This window comes from Papaver somniferum, chromosome 3 (assembly GCF_003573695.1).
Source record: "Papaver somniferum cultivar HN1 chromosome 3, ASM357369v1, whole genome shotgun sequence".
In the NCBI taxonomy this organism is placed as follows: Eukaryota; Viridiplantae; Streptophyta; class Magnoliopsida; order Ranunculales; family Papaveraceae; genus Papaver; species Papaver somniferum.
In genome coordinates, this window is record NC_039360.1 from 96,343,472 (window position 1) to 96,361,963 (window position 18,492).

Consider the following 18,492-nt stretch of genomic DNA (forward strand, 5'->3'; position numbering starts at 1 on the left):
GGACATTATCAGGCGGATCAGGTTGTGGAGTCTGAATACACTCAAGCGATACCTCAGATGCACTAGGCTTGAGTCCCAAGTTAGGGACTTCTATTGGGGATAATTGACAATCTCTACCCCCAAACTTAGAATTTTGGGTGCCTCTACAATGACTAGTCACAATGTTCCTAATTTCTAGACCATCGGGTTCTTGAAAAAGGTCAATTGCTTTCTCTAAGTCATAATCAGGTGGTTCATCCTCAGCTTGCTTCATATCTTCTATGGTCCACTCTAAGGCTTCCTTATTTTCTTGAAGCACGGTCTCTGGACTACTTTCCTGATCACTATCCAAATCGGAGGCTATAATCACAGGGAAAGACTCGGGTGGGCCTAAAAATGTATAATTAGACTCCAACTCAGGAGGCTCTTTTAAATAAGGTATTAAGATAGACTCAGAAGCTAGTAATGGTTCGAACCTATCTTTCCATATATCAATATCTAACATAGGAACAGAATCCAACAGAGCATTTACTTGTTCAATGTTACTATCATCGTCGAAATCCAGGCTAAAATGGGATAAACAACTCTCCAATGTATTTTCCGGTACGATGTTTGGTAATGACTCCTGAACTAAGGTTCCTATCATGTTCACCTCTTCAATACATGTGCTATCTAGCTCAGAATGTAGCTTGTTTACATTAAAAATATTCAGCTCAATAGTCATATTACCAAAAGATAGATTCATAATACCATTTCGACAGTTTATGATCGCATTAGACGTAGCTAAGAATGGGCGACCTAAAATCACAGGTATTTGGTTCTCTGGGTCGGGGACAGGTTGGGTATCTAGGACCACGAAATCCACTGGATAAATAAACTTGTCGACCTCAATAAGAACATCCTCGATCACACCACGAGGGATTTTAACGGACCTATCAGCTAACTGGAGTGTTATCTGGGTAGGTTTCATCTCACCAAGTCCTAGCTTAAGGTACACATGGTATGGCAGTAAGTTCACACTGGCTCCTAAGTCAAGCAACGCTTTCTCAACACGGTACTTACCTATTGTACAAGAAATGGTAGGGGACCCTGGGTCTTTATACTTAGGAGTAGTGGTATTCTGAATAATAGAACTCACATGACTAGCTATGAAGGCTTTCTTCTGGACACTGAGCTTACGCTTTCGCGTACACAAGTCCTTAAGGAACTTGGCATAAGAGGGAATCTGCCTAATTGCATCTAATAATGGAAGGTTGATATTAACCTGCTTAAAAACCTCCAATATATCATTAAAGTTGGACTCCCTCTTAGTCGGAACTAGCAGCTGGGGAAACGGGGCTCTGGGAACAAAGTGAGGCTCAACAGGACCCTCATTGGTCTCTTGGAGACTCTATCAGTCTCCTCATTTTCTGGCTCAGCAGGGTGAACTACAGCATGTTCACTATCAGGCATGGCGACCTTGTTGTCAACTTTCTTTCCACTTCTTAGGGTTGTGACAGCATTCACATGATTGTACGATTTCTCTCCTTTGGGTTAGGATCAGTATGACTAGGGAACCTTCCATTTCTCTCTCACTTATAACTTAGCTATTTGTCCTACTTGAAGTTCTAACTTGGCAAGACTCTGGGAATTATTCTTCAATTCTTGCCTAGTTTCTTGTTGAAAGCTCATGTGGTTCTTTGTTAGCATTTCATGGTTATTTGCTAACATAGTGAGAGTTCCTCTAAGGTAGAGATCTTTTTCTCGGAAGTGTTCTGAAACTGGGTTTGACCTGAAGAGTTCTTAAAACCAAAACCTGGGGGAGGCTGAGAATTGCTAGACTGGCCTTGACTCTGGCCCTTAGACCAAGAGAAATTAGGATGGTTTCTCCAACCAGGGTTGTAGGTTTCTGAGTATGGGTCAAACTTCTGACGGTTCTCAAACCTAGAGTTGTTATAGACAGCATGGGCTTGTTCTTCACTAACTGACCTTCCCAAAATGAATTATCGGGCTCTATTCCACAACTAGAGACTTGAGAGGCTCTATTAGGTTCAACAAGGGACCTATTTTTAGACTGACCCATTTCTAAAGCTTCTAACCTTCTGGACAAAGCAGCAAACTTAGCATCTGACGCAAAACTCGTATCTACCATATTGGTGCTACTTCTATTGACCAAGAGTCTTTTAGGGGGTTCAACACAAGATTCCCACTGTTGGGATTTTTCAGCGATAGCTCCTAAGAAGGTAAAAGCATCATCAGCATTTTTACTAGTGAACTCACCAGCGCACATAGACTCAACCATGGCTTTGGTCGAATAGTCTAAACCATCATAAATAATCTGTACAAGTTTCATATTATCAAATCCATGGTGAGGACACTGAGATAGGAGATCATTGAATCGCTCTAAAAACCTATAAAGAGACTCTCCCTCTTGTTGCACACTAGCACTAATTTTCTGCCTAACAGCTGCAGTTTTATGCTTAGGGTAGAATTTCATATAGAAGGCAGCGATAAGTTCCTGCCATGTTTCTATGGATTCAGACGGTAGGTTGTTAGCCAGGTCTTGGCTTTATCTCTCAAGGAAAAGGGAAACATCTTAAGTTTCAAGACTTCATCGTAAGGTCCTTTATCCTAATTGTCCCACAGATTTCCTCAAAGTCCCTAATATGAAAATAAGGGTTCTCATCATCTTTTCCTAAGAATATAGGGATCATTGAAGAATACTAGGTTTTATCTCAAATTAGCCGTAGTGGCTGGCAATTTAATGCATGAAGCTCGGTTGGTCCTAGTTGGGAACATGTAATCTTTCAAAGTTTCCATCGCTGGCACAACAGAAGTACTAGGGGTACTTCCTCACAAAGAGACAGATTCTCAAAACAGAAGTTTCCAAAAACAGGGCTCTCAAAAGAAGAATCTTCGAGCTCCCTGCTTAAATCAGAAGAACTACTAGGTTTTTCGCTAATCAATCGACCTAGAGTATCTCTTTTCCAAGCCCTAACAAAATCGGGCATACACTAAAAAGAATTCAAAAAGAAATAAAAATCCTAACAGGAAGGTTCTAGCAATCACACAGCAGGCTGACTCGAATTTACCACAGCAAACCTAAAGATTTCTAGCAAACAACAAGCATGATGGCTCCACTTAGATTGTTTCTAGACCAGCTTCTAATCCTTCGAAAGGGAATTCGTTACAATTTGAGCAAACCCCTCTGGAATCAATCCGAGTTAAAGCAAGTTGAATCGAGGCGAGGGAAGCTCAATGGAGCTTTGATACCCAAAACCTCACCGATCCAATGCGGCGCAGTCACGCATTCAACTCGCAGTAACCGTCAAGAACTTCAAGGTGTGCTTAAAAGAGTAACCAATATTTTTCGAATGATTGTCCTGTTAAGCTCGATACCCTATAGGTCTCTTTCTAGTCCAAATTTTAGGCTTAGGTTCGCTTTAGTTTTCGTTTTCCTAAGGCGGGCAAGAAGGGAGCGGTGATGAAATCCGAACCCTTATCTTATATGGTCCAGTCCTTGCCCTTTACTAGGAATTTAAAAACAGTCCATATTCAAGTCCTCAACATATATTCACCTTAAGGAGTGCAGTAACCCGCTTGCAGGAGATTCGCGGGTGTTTAGAATTTTACCTCCCGTACCAGACGGGCGAAGAACCGCTGAAGTCGACTCGGGCCACGACTCCTATGTCGTGTGCGAACCCGAGGGGCCGAGACGATATTGTAATCGTCGTCCTTCCCTGCAAACAGTTTATATTTAAGGGTACCCTTCCGTAGGGTTTAAAAATAAAAATAAAAATGTCCCAAAATTAATGTCCAAAGTCCATAAAAAAAAAAAAATACAAAAGAAAAGAAAGTCTAATAAAAAAAAATTACAAAAAAAAATGTCTCTCTTTTTTTTTTCTCTCTTTTTATCAAAATAAATAAATAAAATTCTTCTTCTTTCGCTCCTTTAGCTTTGCTTTTCGCTCCCAAACTTTAAGTAAATCACCACAAGCTTTGGCAAAATTGTCTTTCGCTCCAATCTTCAAAAATCTGCAAGGAAACAAAAAAAACCAAAAACGTAAAGAAGAACAAAAATAATAAAAATAATAAAAATCTAAAAAAAAAATGCTAACTAAACACAGGTCCGCGTCGGCGGCGCCAAAAATTTGATGGTTTTTCAAATAGTAATTGTAGTAGTGGTAAAAACAGGGTCTTTTCAGACTTGTGAAGAAAACAATTTTTCTAGATTTAAATTAAACAGGCAAATAAATAAAATAGTTCAAACCTTTAGAGAAAATACCAAGACTAGGATTCCACCATTAACCAATTAAATAATAAATTCTAAATAATATTCATGCAATTCTATCTTTAAAAATAATTCTAATATTTGCCTCAAATATATTTTTGAAGTAATAATTGTAATCACAAAGTATAAAACATCAAAAGTTTTTAAAACCCAGCATGCTTCATCAAAATAATTCACAACTATTCAATAAAAACTAATATTTTAAATTCAATTCCATGCAAATAATCAAATAATAATATTGCAAATAAATAATAAAATTAGAATTATACCAATCAATATGGACCAATGGCTTCCTCCGTCGTCTCGGCTAATGGGTTTAGCTCCTCATCCCAAAGACACACTCACAAGATGAATTCATGGCTAAAATAGGTGTTTTTATTGATGAATATAAGATGAAACAGAAATTTGCAACGCTGTAATGGTGTTACAGCGCCACTGTTACAAAGGGGTATGGTAATTTAAGACTGCTGTAAACGATAACTATCTACTGCTGTGAAACAACAACAGTGGTATGAAAATAAGTCTGCTGAAGAACGACTGACTCTGCGAGTCTGTTCTTCGTGTTCTTCAGAAGCTTTAATGGCAGCAGCAGCAGCAGCGTTGTCTCCTCTATAATTGCTTCTCCTAGGCTCTCATCGACTCTAAACTCTCTCCTAAAGGTTTCTAACCTTTCTTTGATGTAAACCAACACTTATATAGCCTTCAGATTCCCTAGAGACTCGATCAAATTCAAGAATAAATCTCTTATTCTTCACGTGCAGTTTGAACAATAATTCCATCTGTCGATCTTTGTATGCGTCTGTGAGCTATTATATTGCTCCCAAAATCTTCTCTGACTTGAACTCAACTGTTTTGAAGTATATTCCACGCAAGAATATCTCCCAAATCTTTCAAACCAATTCAAAACCCTAAACAGGGACCGTGTGCACTGTCTTGACTTTGTGTGGATTTTCTGACTTATTCAGCCCAATTAGATGGGTCAAATCGATTCTAACAGGTTCCTTATGTCTTGTAGAGTCCTTGGGTACCAAATTTGCCCATTGAATCGCCTGCTAGGTCGCTCAAATCCTTGATCCAAAACTGTTGACGCTGCTGCCTTTTTTCCCGCCAAAATCCAGTTTTGAAACTTTGAAGATGACCTCCCCCTATCCAGTTCCGGTCTCCCTTTAGCAGATGCCTGGAAATGGGTCACCCCTTAGTAGTTAGGTTACTCCTTATCCAAAATGAGAGTCCGTATAGTAATTTTCTCCCACGGGCGCAAAAACCATTTTTTAGCCAAATTCGCCGCAAGAGATTATTTTCCAAAAACACCTACAAATACATAAAATAACCAAATAAGTACAATATCGAGTACTAACAATATATACAAATGAGCTATATTAGACACATAAATGCGTCTATCAGTTAACTAACCTAGTACTTGTCTTATTTAAAAGTGAAAGGTCTAAGTTATATGGATAATTAGAACCTGATGAGAAAAATAGAGTTATCTTTATTTTGGTCTTATTGAATAAGCGATTGTATTTGTACAATCGGTTTAGCAAAGGAACTAAAGTACTTAGTCGATTTTTGGTTTGCTAAACTATTAAGGAAAATTGCTTCGGGCAATTGTTTCCTTGGTAACATATCAAAACAATATTACTTTGTAGTTTCAGTTTTGATATTGGTTATCAAAAATGGTGTGTGGAACCCTCGTGCTTAACTCTATAGGTTGCGAGTCTTGTGAGATTTGGAAGATCCTTTCGGTTTGTCCTTTATTTGTTCGTACCTTTGTCATTTTGTGAAAAACAGGGGGAGAAATATATGGAGTAAACAAGTGATATTGGTATTGATTTATATTGATTGGTATCACTAAGGGAAAGGACGTTGGTGCTTAAACGTTTTATCTAACGAAAGAGTAAAGCATAGACTAAGGGGGAGTAGCATATCATATGATACTTGTAGTTATATGGACTACAAAAGAATAACAAAGACGCGCGGATTGAAAATATACCTATCTTACCTTTAGGGGGAGTATTACCTTTGTTATTATTATGTCAACAACGGAATTTATGGATTGAATGTATACAGGTTATTGTTCTGTTGAATTCGCGAATCAAGCGTATGTGTAATGAATTCTTGTAATTTGTTTATACATATGATGTAAGAGTTTTGTCACTAAAATTGACAAAGGGGGAGATTGTTAGAGCATAGCTCGGTTGAACCCACCAAGCGTTGGTATGTCCAGTTTGGTTGGCATATTTTAGTGAGCCAAAACTCATTTAAAGAGTCGCTTGATTATGTACTAGAGTCAACTTCGTATAGGTTAGCTTGAAAGTATCAGGATATGAGACATTACAAGTATTACATGAAGACTTGAAGAAGTAAGGAGCTAAAACGACAACATCATCCTTCCACTTGAGGTTAGTAATATTTGACTTGAACTGTTTCATTCCCTAACGTATCTTTCAAGTCGTGCATATTGAAAACATAACTGTGAAGCATGCATGATTATACTCTAGGTAGACGTAGTATTAAGGAATACAATACGAAGTATAACATTTATCTTTTGAACTTCGTATATAAGACATCAACATAATCGTTTGAATGCTATTGTGATTATGTATGGGTATGAGGTGAAGATTTCATCCTAGGAAACAATGTTTTACATTCTTTTAAAGGAAGTAAGTTCATAAACTCGTTTTGTGAATCGAAAGGGAAATCGCTAGGCTTATTGGTATTGTTATTCATTGCATATCTTTTGAATTACCGATATGTGTGATTAGTATAACCGCTCATGATTTGTTTATATTCTTGGTAAAACTATTCACATTTGTATTGGTATGACTTTTATTAGTGAAACCGATCTTAAGTAATCACCTGAGATGGTATGATCGATTTGTTGTAATTGGTATGACTAACTCTAGGCAAAGGGGAACCGATCCTAGTAAGAGGTGCAACCGATCACAAAGGGGAATCGATCCTTGTAAGAGGTGCAACAAGTTTCTAGATATTGGGAACCGATCCTATGAACATGTGCAAAACGTTTTTAGATATTGGGAACCGATCATATGGACATGTGCAACAAATACAAGTTAGATACCATATATATGTGGGAACCGATCCTAGTACCTAGTCAACCGAATTTTGGAAAGCTAGTGTGACTAATTCCAGTACCCACATGGAGGTAGAACCGAAACATGTTTTGGTAGAACCGTGAAACCCATGTTTGGTGATTGAGTGTTCTTAATCAATCACATAGTTCTTGAAAGACATATGAACTAATTCTAAACTTGTTTGGAAGTGTGGCAAATCGGTATCAAGATTGTAAGTATGAAAGAGGACTTACAAAGTAAAGATGTCGACATACTTTGAACATGTGCAGTAACGCATATCTTATTGTTCAAATATATTCCTTAATAGCTAAAGGAAAATCTCGGATTGAAAAAATAAATTGAGAATCTTTCAATTAAGGTTTTTTCTTTCTTCTTCCGACCAGGGTGACTCAAATTTAATTTTATTTTTAGAAAATGAAAATAAGTAATGTGCATTTACTGTTTGGAGATTTTCTAAGAGATTTTCGGTCATTTTTTGGACAAAGCATTTCCAGGAATTATGGAAACCGAATTTGGAAATATATTGCATATCTTGAGAATATTTTCGGTTTTGGAAATTCCTTGGTGTCCAAATTTCCTTGGTCTATAAATATCAAAGTTTGCATTTCGAGCAAACTAATCTTCAGAGCCAGCAAAACTACCTAGTTATGTTGTTACTGGTGGATCCGCCTATTCGGAGAGGAAATTAACCTAATTAGGCGAAATCTCTTACGACCGCTCAGTTTAAAGACTTCTTTGGGATTGATAAGCTCTATTAGTACCGTTTGTGGGAAACTAGATAATTGTGGTTTATTATTAGTTTTCAATTGATTTGATTGACTAACGGTTGTTGAACTTTGATTGCACCTCTTTGTTTATGCTTGAGAATCTTCTCTTCTGATATAAGATTCACTCAAACTAGATCGAAGTTTGGACAGGGACCTTTAGACTGTTTGTAGATCTAAAGACGTCTTGTGATAATCCATTGTTAACAGACTCCGCTCTGTGTGTGATTGATCACAAGAGATTCAAGTTGATTGTGTGTGGGTATTTATTGAAGATATAAGAAGATTTGAAGACGAAGAAGATTTCTGATTTGGGTTCATAATCTTTGGTGTGCACAATACTTGTTTCGGTTAAAGAGGATCCAACTATAATCGGTTTATCCTTGTGATAGATTGGATTGATAAGTTGAGTAGATCGACATCAATACAATTCTTTGTGATTATTGATTGCAAAATCTTGACAATTACTTTGGTAGTTGTTATTAGATAGATCTAAGAACCTGACAAAGGAGTTTATTGGGATAAACGGAAGAGCCTTTTGTCGAACTCACTTAACTTGGTTGAAAAGAGTTGTTACCAAACAGATTTGTTGTTCCTTTACTATTTGGAATACGAACCAAAAGAAATGTTCCAATTACGTGACTTATTACAAGTTGGAGGCGTGGGAATACAGACGGAACTAGGTGAACTATAGGTTTAGTTGCTTGGTATCAACTATACGAAGTTGGTTTGATTTTGTATAGCGGCTTAATCCTGAGAGTATTCAATTCTGGACAAGGTCCCGGGGTTTTTCTGCATTTGCGGTTTCCTCGTTAACAAAATCTTGCCATGTCTTTTACTTTTCTGTTTCCGTAATCATAATTATTTTTATTATAATTAGAAGTAAAATACGCAAACGTTAATTCATATTTACTTGATAGTAATCCTATTGTGTTTGGTTATGTCCGAACCTTTTATCAAGTAAACATACTTCGTTGTTGTATTGTCTCGATCTTGTATCCAAAGTCAGTCACACAAGTTATCTTGTTGTCGCATTGTCTCGATCTCGTATCCATAGACGATCACACGCAGTGTGAACCGATTAGTTGTATTGTCTCGACTTGGTCTATAGACAATCACTTTCGGAGAAAGGACTTATAGGTCGAAAAGTTTTAGATTGAGGTATATTTGGGTACCCTCGTCTTTTCAGATCTGATTTTAAAAATCAATCGTAGAAGAAGAAGGAGGTTTCATCCCTTGTTCCTGATACTTATCGATTGAATTTTGAACCAGTTGGCGGCGACGAAGGTGGGAGTATTTGCAGAGGTGGCGATGATGAAGATGGCGGTGGTGCTGGGTTTGGTTTGATTTTCAATTGAAGATCCCTCCCTCTCGATCTTAAAAATCTTCTCTCTAAAATATTTTTCTATGACTCTGAAATGGTGGTGGCGTTGCTGGTTGTGGTTGCGATTTGATTTCTTCCACCACCATCATCACAATTCAGTCCGGCAGAAAAGGAGGTGGAGAAGATGGTGAAGGCGGAGGTGATGATGAGGAGAAGAGAGAAAGTTTCAGATCTAAAATTGAAAAGTATTATGGAATTATTAATGTCTAGAGGATATTTGTGGGATTATTAATAAAATCATATTCTTCTTAAAGATGGAAGGATATAAATATTGTTGATAGGGATATTTATGAAGGCCCACTAAAACAAAGGATATTTATTCAATTCCCACTTTTCTTTTGGCCTTTATAGGGTTTTTGAGATTTAGAACCACCTTCGTCTTTGTGGACTTAACAGAGAAAAATTAGGGTTTTCAAGTTTTTTGTCTAGTTTTCCTTGTGGTGATTTGGTTTTAGAATTCTTTCATAAGGTTTCGATTTTGTGATTTGAATCGATTTAAAATTATAGAGGCATAAAATGAAAAGTGAAATTAATGGCTGCAACTATGAATCTTAATCGATAAGCACGTTCGATAGTTGCCGAAACTATTGGGATCGTGATTATATCCCCTGTGAAGGTATACTTGGCAACCCCTGGTTTACTTCAGGCATATTTGATGAAGAAAATGAATAACTTCCATCTATGGGGTAAGCCATTGCGCGGGGTTTTTATAGAGGTTTCTGGGTAAGAATGATTGACTTATCGCTGCCGATCCGAGCTAACCTCGACATACCAAATCCATACATATGCCTAATGTTAACACCAATTACCAGCTTTGCAGTTGTCTGACACCATTTGAGATATTGTGATTCTGTAATATTCATTTTGTCGTTTTCATCAGATCGTTTCCATGGCTTATGTTATAATATGAGCATAGACGTGGGTTTTTCTTGGGGGATTAATGGCTCTTAGTACTCTGTAACTGGAAAATAAGCCTTTCCCCTAGATGCATAACAACATAGTTCGATATCAAGTTGAATAAAATAACTCTTCTTGGTGAATAATGAAGAATATGTTGCACCTCATAATCTGCAAACTCAGCGAAACCATTTTAAGGACGAATCATTTTGGCAACTCTTTGAATGGAAAGCATTCTACTAGGGTTTCTTTTGCCAGTTGTTCTTGATGTACATGTCCACTATTTGAACTCTTTGGGTGTTGTCAATAAGAGATGGTTTACTAGCACAAAAATAGTTATACCACCAGTACTGAAAATAAGTTCATGATTTAGTATTTAAAAAATATATTAGTTTTTAACTTTGTTTTTACCAAAAAAAAATTACTCAATTTTAAAAGCAGAATTCATACATTTATCTCTATGATGTCCCGGATGCCATAAAAATTTGTGCTGCCTATGAATGTTGTATTGAGGCTTAAGTATATTTTTGTCAAAATTACAGACCCATGATCATGATATGACGCCTCACGCATTTTGTAACGCTTCAAGCCAACCAACTTTTGAAGCACTTGTTGAGTTAGGAAAGAATGTTTGGCCCGTTAAACATAGCACAAACACTTTTTCGATTTCATCATATTCCGCTTCATTAATTGAACGTTCCTTTGATTGTAGGAAAGCCTTCAACGTTGAACAGTGTATTCTATCTCCTTTCAACTTTTTATGATCCGCTTGTATGAGAGATTGCAAAAACAATGGAAGAGTCGTCTTCCAATTTTCATTTACCAACCATTCATTTTGCTTAAATGATATGGACTCCTGCACCACTTGATATTCCACAAATAAAATACAGATCAAGGAGGGTAATTCCTATAAAAACAACGACAGGATTTTAATTGTTTGGTTTAATAAACAATTTTTAAAAGATAATATAATTGACATCATATGCATATAAAAATAATTTTGAATCGTACCAATTTTAAAATGAAATGTTTGTATCGTAAGCCACCACTTTTATAGCAATATATGAACAATTACGTTGGAGTGCTTTTTGGAATTTATGAAGTAAAATTGATGCCAAGGATATCTATCTGCTCTCTCTCGGACTGGACATGATAGGCATAAATAAACAATATCTAATTCTTTGTAACCGCCTTTCATTACGTGATATCTTGACCGGTCTCGACGTACTAACATATGACTTGAATTCACTCTAAACCAACAATTGAATTTGGTAAACCAGACTCTAGGACATTATTTTGTTCGCAATTGACATCTGTTGCAAGCGACTTTTGTTACTTCATTTTTATGCTTTCTTTTTCCCCTTAAAGTGGTGCTATTTATTTTGTAAGCTAGTTTTACTAAGAATCGTTGTTAAAGTCGGCGGGCATCCAACTCAAAACCAATTGGCAATGGATAGAGCGGCCCTTCCATATTATATTTAAGTTAATTAAGCGGATTCTAGCGATGTGAGACTAGTGTCCTTTCACACTTCCCTCACGTGTAAGGCCAGTCACTCGGCCTACCACGTGGACCTACGTACGAGTAACCAGTCAATCGGTAACAGGTGTACAAGTGAGTGACTAAATCGGGGTGTAACACCTCGGCCAGTACAGTATCGGCCTACACCCCGAATGTACAAGTGACAAAATCTGTACAGGTGAGTGACCACCTCGGTCAGTACCACCTCGGTCAGTACAGTATCGACCTACACCCCAAATATACAAGTGACAAAATCGGATAAACACTTCGGCCAGTAATTCGGCCTACACCTGACGTACGCAGATATGAGTCTGGGACTTGGGTCTGATACCATGTTAAAGTCCGCGGGCAAAACCAATTGGTAATCGGTGGAGCGGTCCTTCCGTATTATATTTAAATTAATTAAGCGGATTGTATCCATGTGGGACTATTGTCCTTTCACAATTGTAGAGAACAAATAAAAGATTTTGTTTAGAGAAGTTAAGAAATATGGAGTAGGGTGAAAATGATTGAAATAAATAAATTTATAGTGTTTAAAAATATCGTTGGCAGGTAACCTGTTGGAGGCACTTATTCAACAGCCGATGACTCTTGTTATGTCGCGCGTCCTCACATATGCTATGTCTCTCTTCTCTGTCGGCGAGTTACTTGTCCCATAGGGGAAAAGCGCATTTATTTATCTACTCGTACATGGTTCGGCTAATAACAATTTTCGCAGTTCCGATGGGAACTGCTATTATCAACTTGTGTTTTAGACTAATAATCAAGATTGATTTCATTTCAAGTGATTTTGGATATTAAATATAACTCTTTAAGTTCTAACTAAAGCTACCATATCGGCTTCCGACAGTCGTCACCACTCTACTAGAATGAAGAGTGAAACTGTTCAATAGACAATAGTAGTACTTCATTTTTGATGGGCACTAACCAACGCGATTCGAACCATATGCAGATCCTGATAAGAAGATCAAATGTTTACTTCCCGAGCAAAAAAACAACTGCTCCTATTTTCAAGGCTTTTGCTTTAAGCCCCAATAGTCATCTGTAGCGAAACAAACCCACTGTCAACTAAAAACCAGCCTATCAAAACTATCTCGATCTAGTCGTATAATCATTTCTTACTTTTTTTTCCATCTTTTACCGAACATCAAATTATCACCAAAAACACACAACTATCATACCATGTCTCCCTTATTGTTGATCAGGACTTGTCATTTTTTTAGTCAAAGTCATCTGCTGTGCCCACTCTTAAGAGCTTCCTGATTCTCACGCACACACCTCTGAGTCTCTGACCCATTTTACTCAGTCGACCAGTGTTAATCATACCAGTGTAGGGACGTGGTGTGACACTCATGCACAGTGTAACGTTTAATGGCTGATAGTTATACCATCACATTTACACATACTTAAATACTTTAGGTAGACAGCAAGACGACCACCGCCGGTGGCCGACCTAAGTTTAATTGATCTTCCAGCTAAGAGTTTCTGCACTGTACATAACAAAATTGACATATTCTATACTAATTATAATTACTACCATGTCAGAGACTCGGAATGTTCAACATTTTGGGCTTCTAATAGTATTCGAGGTTTAAGCGACCGCCTAGCTTTTCCAAAGACTGCCCTGCACGGAGCAGTTGCCCCAGCCAATACCTGTCTCAGTGATCTTGCTCAGTCCCTAGAAGAACGTTTTTCCATAACAACAGGTAGAAATCTGTCCAGGATATGAAAGAATTAAGATCCTGAATCAACACAAAGGAATAACAAATTTGCAGCCCAATTGCATTTGCAAACTCTGCCGCAGCTTGCAAAAGAAAATTCTGGTGTTATGTCTACTACGGCTCTCCGAACCATTATGGCAATAAGTTTATTCGATTCAGTGGAATCCACAAAACCTACATGGAAAACAATTCCATGCGAACCAAAAAAAAACCACACCTAGAAAAAAGAAAAAAATTGCGTGGAATACAATACAGTAAGAGTAAAATTTCACCTTGCTAAGTAGTAAGTACATCTTGTTTGTGACACTGCAATTGAACAGCGCAATGGCCATATTTTACAAAACGAACCTAGCGACTTAAGAGAGAATAAAAACAGAACTGTTTACAGTTATAGCACAAGTAAACTTACAGGTATATAGAAAATCTGAGGATAAAGATGGTGTTTTTTACACAAGTATCAGATCATAGCTCATTCGATGACGTTCGTAGGTCCTTAATAAGCAAGGCTTTTCATTTTAAGCAGTCAGTGCAGGGCTGCCACGATTCAATTCAAATACCTAGCATTTTTGGGATTCAGCATTCCAATAACAGGAACATCTGCACTTGGTCGAACAGCGAACTAAATCTCTGCTGCATATAACCTTTCTTCTTAGATAAGGCGGAAGACCTATCAGCCATTAGGTACTGGTACGTTTGAAATGCTCTCTAATGAACCTTTCTGCATATGATGGGTATTTATCTCGAATGTAAGCACGGAGGCACTTCTGGTAGGAGAAGTCAATCCATCCACCGTCTGTTCGGACAACAAACAAGCATCTCGAGTACTTAAACTGTGGATGTCGGTCTACCTATCAAGTAGAAAAGAGTTTGTTAGATATCAGGTGTTCAGTTTTTTGCAGATTTATTTTGACGAAAGGAAAAAAAAAACATAATCAACTGCACATAGAATCAAGTAGAGAATCTACTAACAGATAGGTTGATATAGAGGAGGTAAGCAATACCAAAGTTAGAAAGCAGTTCAAGTGAAGAAGAGCAACATAAACTAATGTTCTGACACTCATGTTTCTCTGAAGACAACCTCAATTTTCTTTGAAAATAAAAAATCAAGCAGGCCACGAGTGAAGTAAATTTAACAACCCTCTCCCAGTGCCACCTGATACTGTTTCAGCTTTGCAATTGCTCGCAATATAGGTTTTTGTAGAACACATCAAATGGGCCTCATGCAACACAAGAAATGAGGTCAAAAACTGAGAATCTTAACCACATCTCTCATCAGGTAATGTGGAACTACTTGAAGCAGACACAAACCCCTGTAACCCTGACACATCGGCTTAGTAGAAGGTCGCCAAGTCCAACACTGGGAAATGGTTGGTACTCTAGGACATGCTGTTTAAAAATTTGCAAGTATTATGTGTAACAATATGGCACATGCAACGTCATAGAGGGAAATTACAGTGGCATTCACAGCAGCAAGAGTATGGTTCTCGTATGTGCATCAATGGCTTATTGCTCTTACTCTAGTCAAGTCAATATAAAGCATCATGTAAATAGTTGCATATGAGTCAGTATCCAAAGTGGAGTATACAAAAGCACAGTGGAGTTGCAGACTCCTTATGCACAACATTTTTTTTAATTTTTGTTTTATTTGTTTCATTTTTCAGTACAGTTTAACAGGAGAAATTCCTAGCAGATACAGTCATAGAGCACACTTGAGTTTCCATGTGGATTGTGCGACACTTACACAGCTAATAAAAACCTCATGCTCAAACCTGCAGAAGCATGTACAGTGTATAGACAGCACAAGATTCACCTGTACCAAGAAATGTTGAAATATTTTATGAAAGATTTACAAGATGCCGCAGCATACCATGATGGAATCGAGTCCGGAGCCGATTTTATCAGCAGAATGTGGATGATAACTAAGAAGTTTCTCTACCACAGCTTTTTCATCCTCGGCCGATAGGGTTTCCCCATCCATATACCTGGCACCAAGTAACCACTCATAAAGTAAGATTTCTAGACAGAAATCAAGAATATTATAGATTGGCTCCAAAAGCCAAACTAGATTTGAGGTGGTTAACTAATCACGGATGAGTCTTGAGAAAAAGATCAAAAACGGGTAATTTGTATAGAGCCATCGAACCAGACTCTTGGCTATGCATCTTTGAATTTGGATAAGATAGTTACTAAACCACAGATAATTGTATAATCATTTCACGGAATAAACTGTTCATGCATGAGATCAACAATTCAAGGCAGAATGCAAGGAGTCAAGGATGACTTACTGAAGAAACCGCTATTGATCAGATAAGGACTAGCGGCTTCAAAGGGTAAGAAAATCCAAAGTACCTTTACAAGTATAGATAATTGGATAGCATCCTAATCCGCTGTTGGAATTTCAACATATTAGTCTGATACCTCATAGTAAACCTACTTAATCAAAACAAAATTGGATTGAATAACACAATTGCTCTCTGGTATGTACTCAGCGAAGTTTGAATAACATGGAATCGACATTGCTGCCAGTCTCGACATTGCAAACCAACAGATTCAAAAGGAAGCAGCATGTAGCTGACTATTTCATAAACATATGTGAACATCTGCGTATTTAAACTTCAAACATATGAAAATTTTACTGCAGTCTATTTTGTAAGATGCAATGATGCATTTCCATTCATAAGCAAGTAGAGACCTCCTAGAATTCCAAAAACAAAGTTCTTACCAACACTGGCTGTCGCATCAAATCATGCATTTGTAGAGGCTATATATCTATAAACCTAAATGCTGAGCAGGTGATACTGATAATCAACCCTCCGAATGTGATGTACATACAATAATTATTTCAAACTTCGATTGGTGCTAGTAGCCAGCTTAGTTTTTCGAGTAGATGTATTACAAGTTACTAAGTGAGTACCAACAGAAGACTTTACTATCACACAGATGGCTATATCAAACAAAGCAAAATTTACCATAAGCCCAAAAATACATATATGTTGCTCAAATTTATGCTTCTTACATCCAAGAACAGCAAATGAGAAATATCACAATTAAATATCTACATGTTATGCACAAAACCCTACATTATCCGCATGCCAAACTACATAACAAAATTCTAGATATAGGTCATCCTTAACCACTAAAAATTCAAACTTTCTCATTCAAAACCACGAAGTTTTTCAAAACAATCCATTCTAATTGAAGTTGGGTACAAAAATTACCTGTCTGAGTGAAGAATTTCTTTAGTGAGAAGAATAATGGGTTCAATATCGTTAAGAATTTCTGACTCCTTATCTTTCCAATGCCTAAAATCTGGATTATCCCATCTAGGGTAATTGGGCAAATCTCTAGTATCAGTAGTGGTAGTATTGTTATCATCAGTTAAAAGAGTGGTGGTGGTAACATTATCATGAAAATTTGATGTTTTGATGGCTGTACAAAATGAAGGCTTCCAAAATGGTGCTAAGAATCTAATGGGTAAGTTTCTAGTCTCAAGTTGTAGACGAAGTAATGGAATCCCTCTCAGAAGCAGAGGAGTAGCCATCAGATTCAGAGTGTTTCAGAGAGGGTCTCCTCTTCTGTTCTGTTCTGTTCTATCTTCTGTTCTAGAAAATTCATCTGTCACATTGCTGCTATATGCGCTGTACAGTATTCATCAACTTCATTTTCCGCACGTGTGCTTATTTGGGCACCGTGGTCAATCATTTAGGTACTCTTTTTTTTTTTTTTAATTTGAAAAAGATACTTGGATACTTATATGACATAAGCAAACCGGGAGATAATTCATTTTTTTTTTCATTAATTAAAGATCGAGGGTACAATGAGTTTAGATCGAAAATAAGAGGATGCAAAGTAAGAAGAACATACCTGTTTGGGCAAAAATTGATCTTCGCCACAAAAAATCTCAATTGAAGTTGATGCTCGATCTTTTCCTCCTGATAAATGGAATGGGGATACGTGCAAAAAGCCCTCCGACGCTCAAGTTAGCATAGAGTTTTTAGGGTTTGGAGGCATACCTTTGTTAGGATTTTTGTCATCCTTTTATAAGTTAAAAGAGTCTATAGGTAAGAAGGCTCTATTGCGACATCTCCGCCCATGTTACTTATCCAACCTATGACCTATGACCAGATTGATTCTAGAACTTTCTCGAGTCTTCCATAGGGTTTACGAGATAAGTTTGCACATGAAATATTAACTGTGACCGTAGTTGTAGCCAGGGCTATGGCTGGCAGCTTGGGATGACCCTTGCCTCCTATAATTTACATAGGGTACACACAATACCAGTAACCAAAAACCGCCATTTGGTGTGGATAAGTAGAAAACATGATAAAAACTAAGCTAAAACTACTAACCAACCTAGAAAACAAGAAATAGTGAAGAAAACTACTCAGATCTGAGCAGAGAAGGGTTGTTCTCGATGGCTTTGTTGAAGAAGAAGAAGGAGTGAGAAAGAGGGAGAGACAGAGTTGGAGATAATCCATTTGAGCGATCTTATTCTAATCATAAGAGAATGATTTTCTTTGGACACTAACAGATTTACTCGACAGTTAAGAACAAAGTAGGTTTGTATCCAAATTTTTCTCTCTTCTCGCCAGTTACGAACAAATAAGTTAAAAATAACACTTAATGTTAGAGGCACTAAAACACAATATTTTCGTGAGAAAAATAATCATCGACACAAATTATTCTCTAGGTTAGTTAGGAACAAAGAGAACCATTTATGCGATATGACTCAATATGAGAATTCTATCTTCTCTAGCCATATACAGACGTAGAGATTAAAGTTATGGAACTTATACCCTACCAGTTATCCGTTCAAGGTGGAAAGTCGGTTACTAAGAACATCTTATGGAGTCCCATGCAATA

General features: G+C 37.3%; 1 protein-coding gene across 1 annotated transcript; it reads right to left on the reverse strand.

Moving 5' to 3' along the window:
* Positions 1-13,884: 13,884 nt before the first annotated feature.
* Positions 13,885-17,229, reverse strand: LOC113356887 (protein DCL, chloroplastic-like). Its single transcript, XM_026600121.1, has 3 exons — positions 16,848-17,229; positions 15,497-15,611; positions 13,885-14,477 (listed from the first exon to the last, which is right to left on the reverse strand). Exons 1-3 carry the CDS (start codon positions 17,168-17,170, stop codon positions 14,307-14,309), a joined length of 609 nt encoding a protein of 202 aa, XP_026455906.1. The 5' UTR covers positions 17,171-17,229; the 3' UTR covers positions 13,885-14,306.
* Between the last annotated feature and the right edge of the window lie 1,263 nt (positions 17,230-18,492).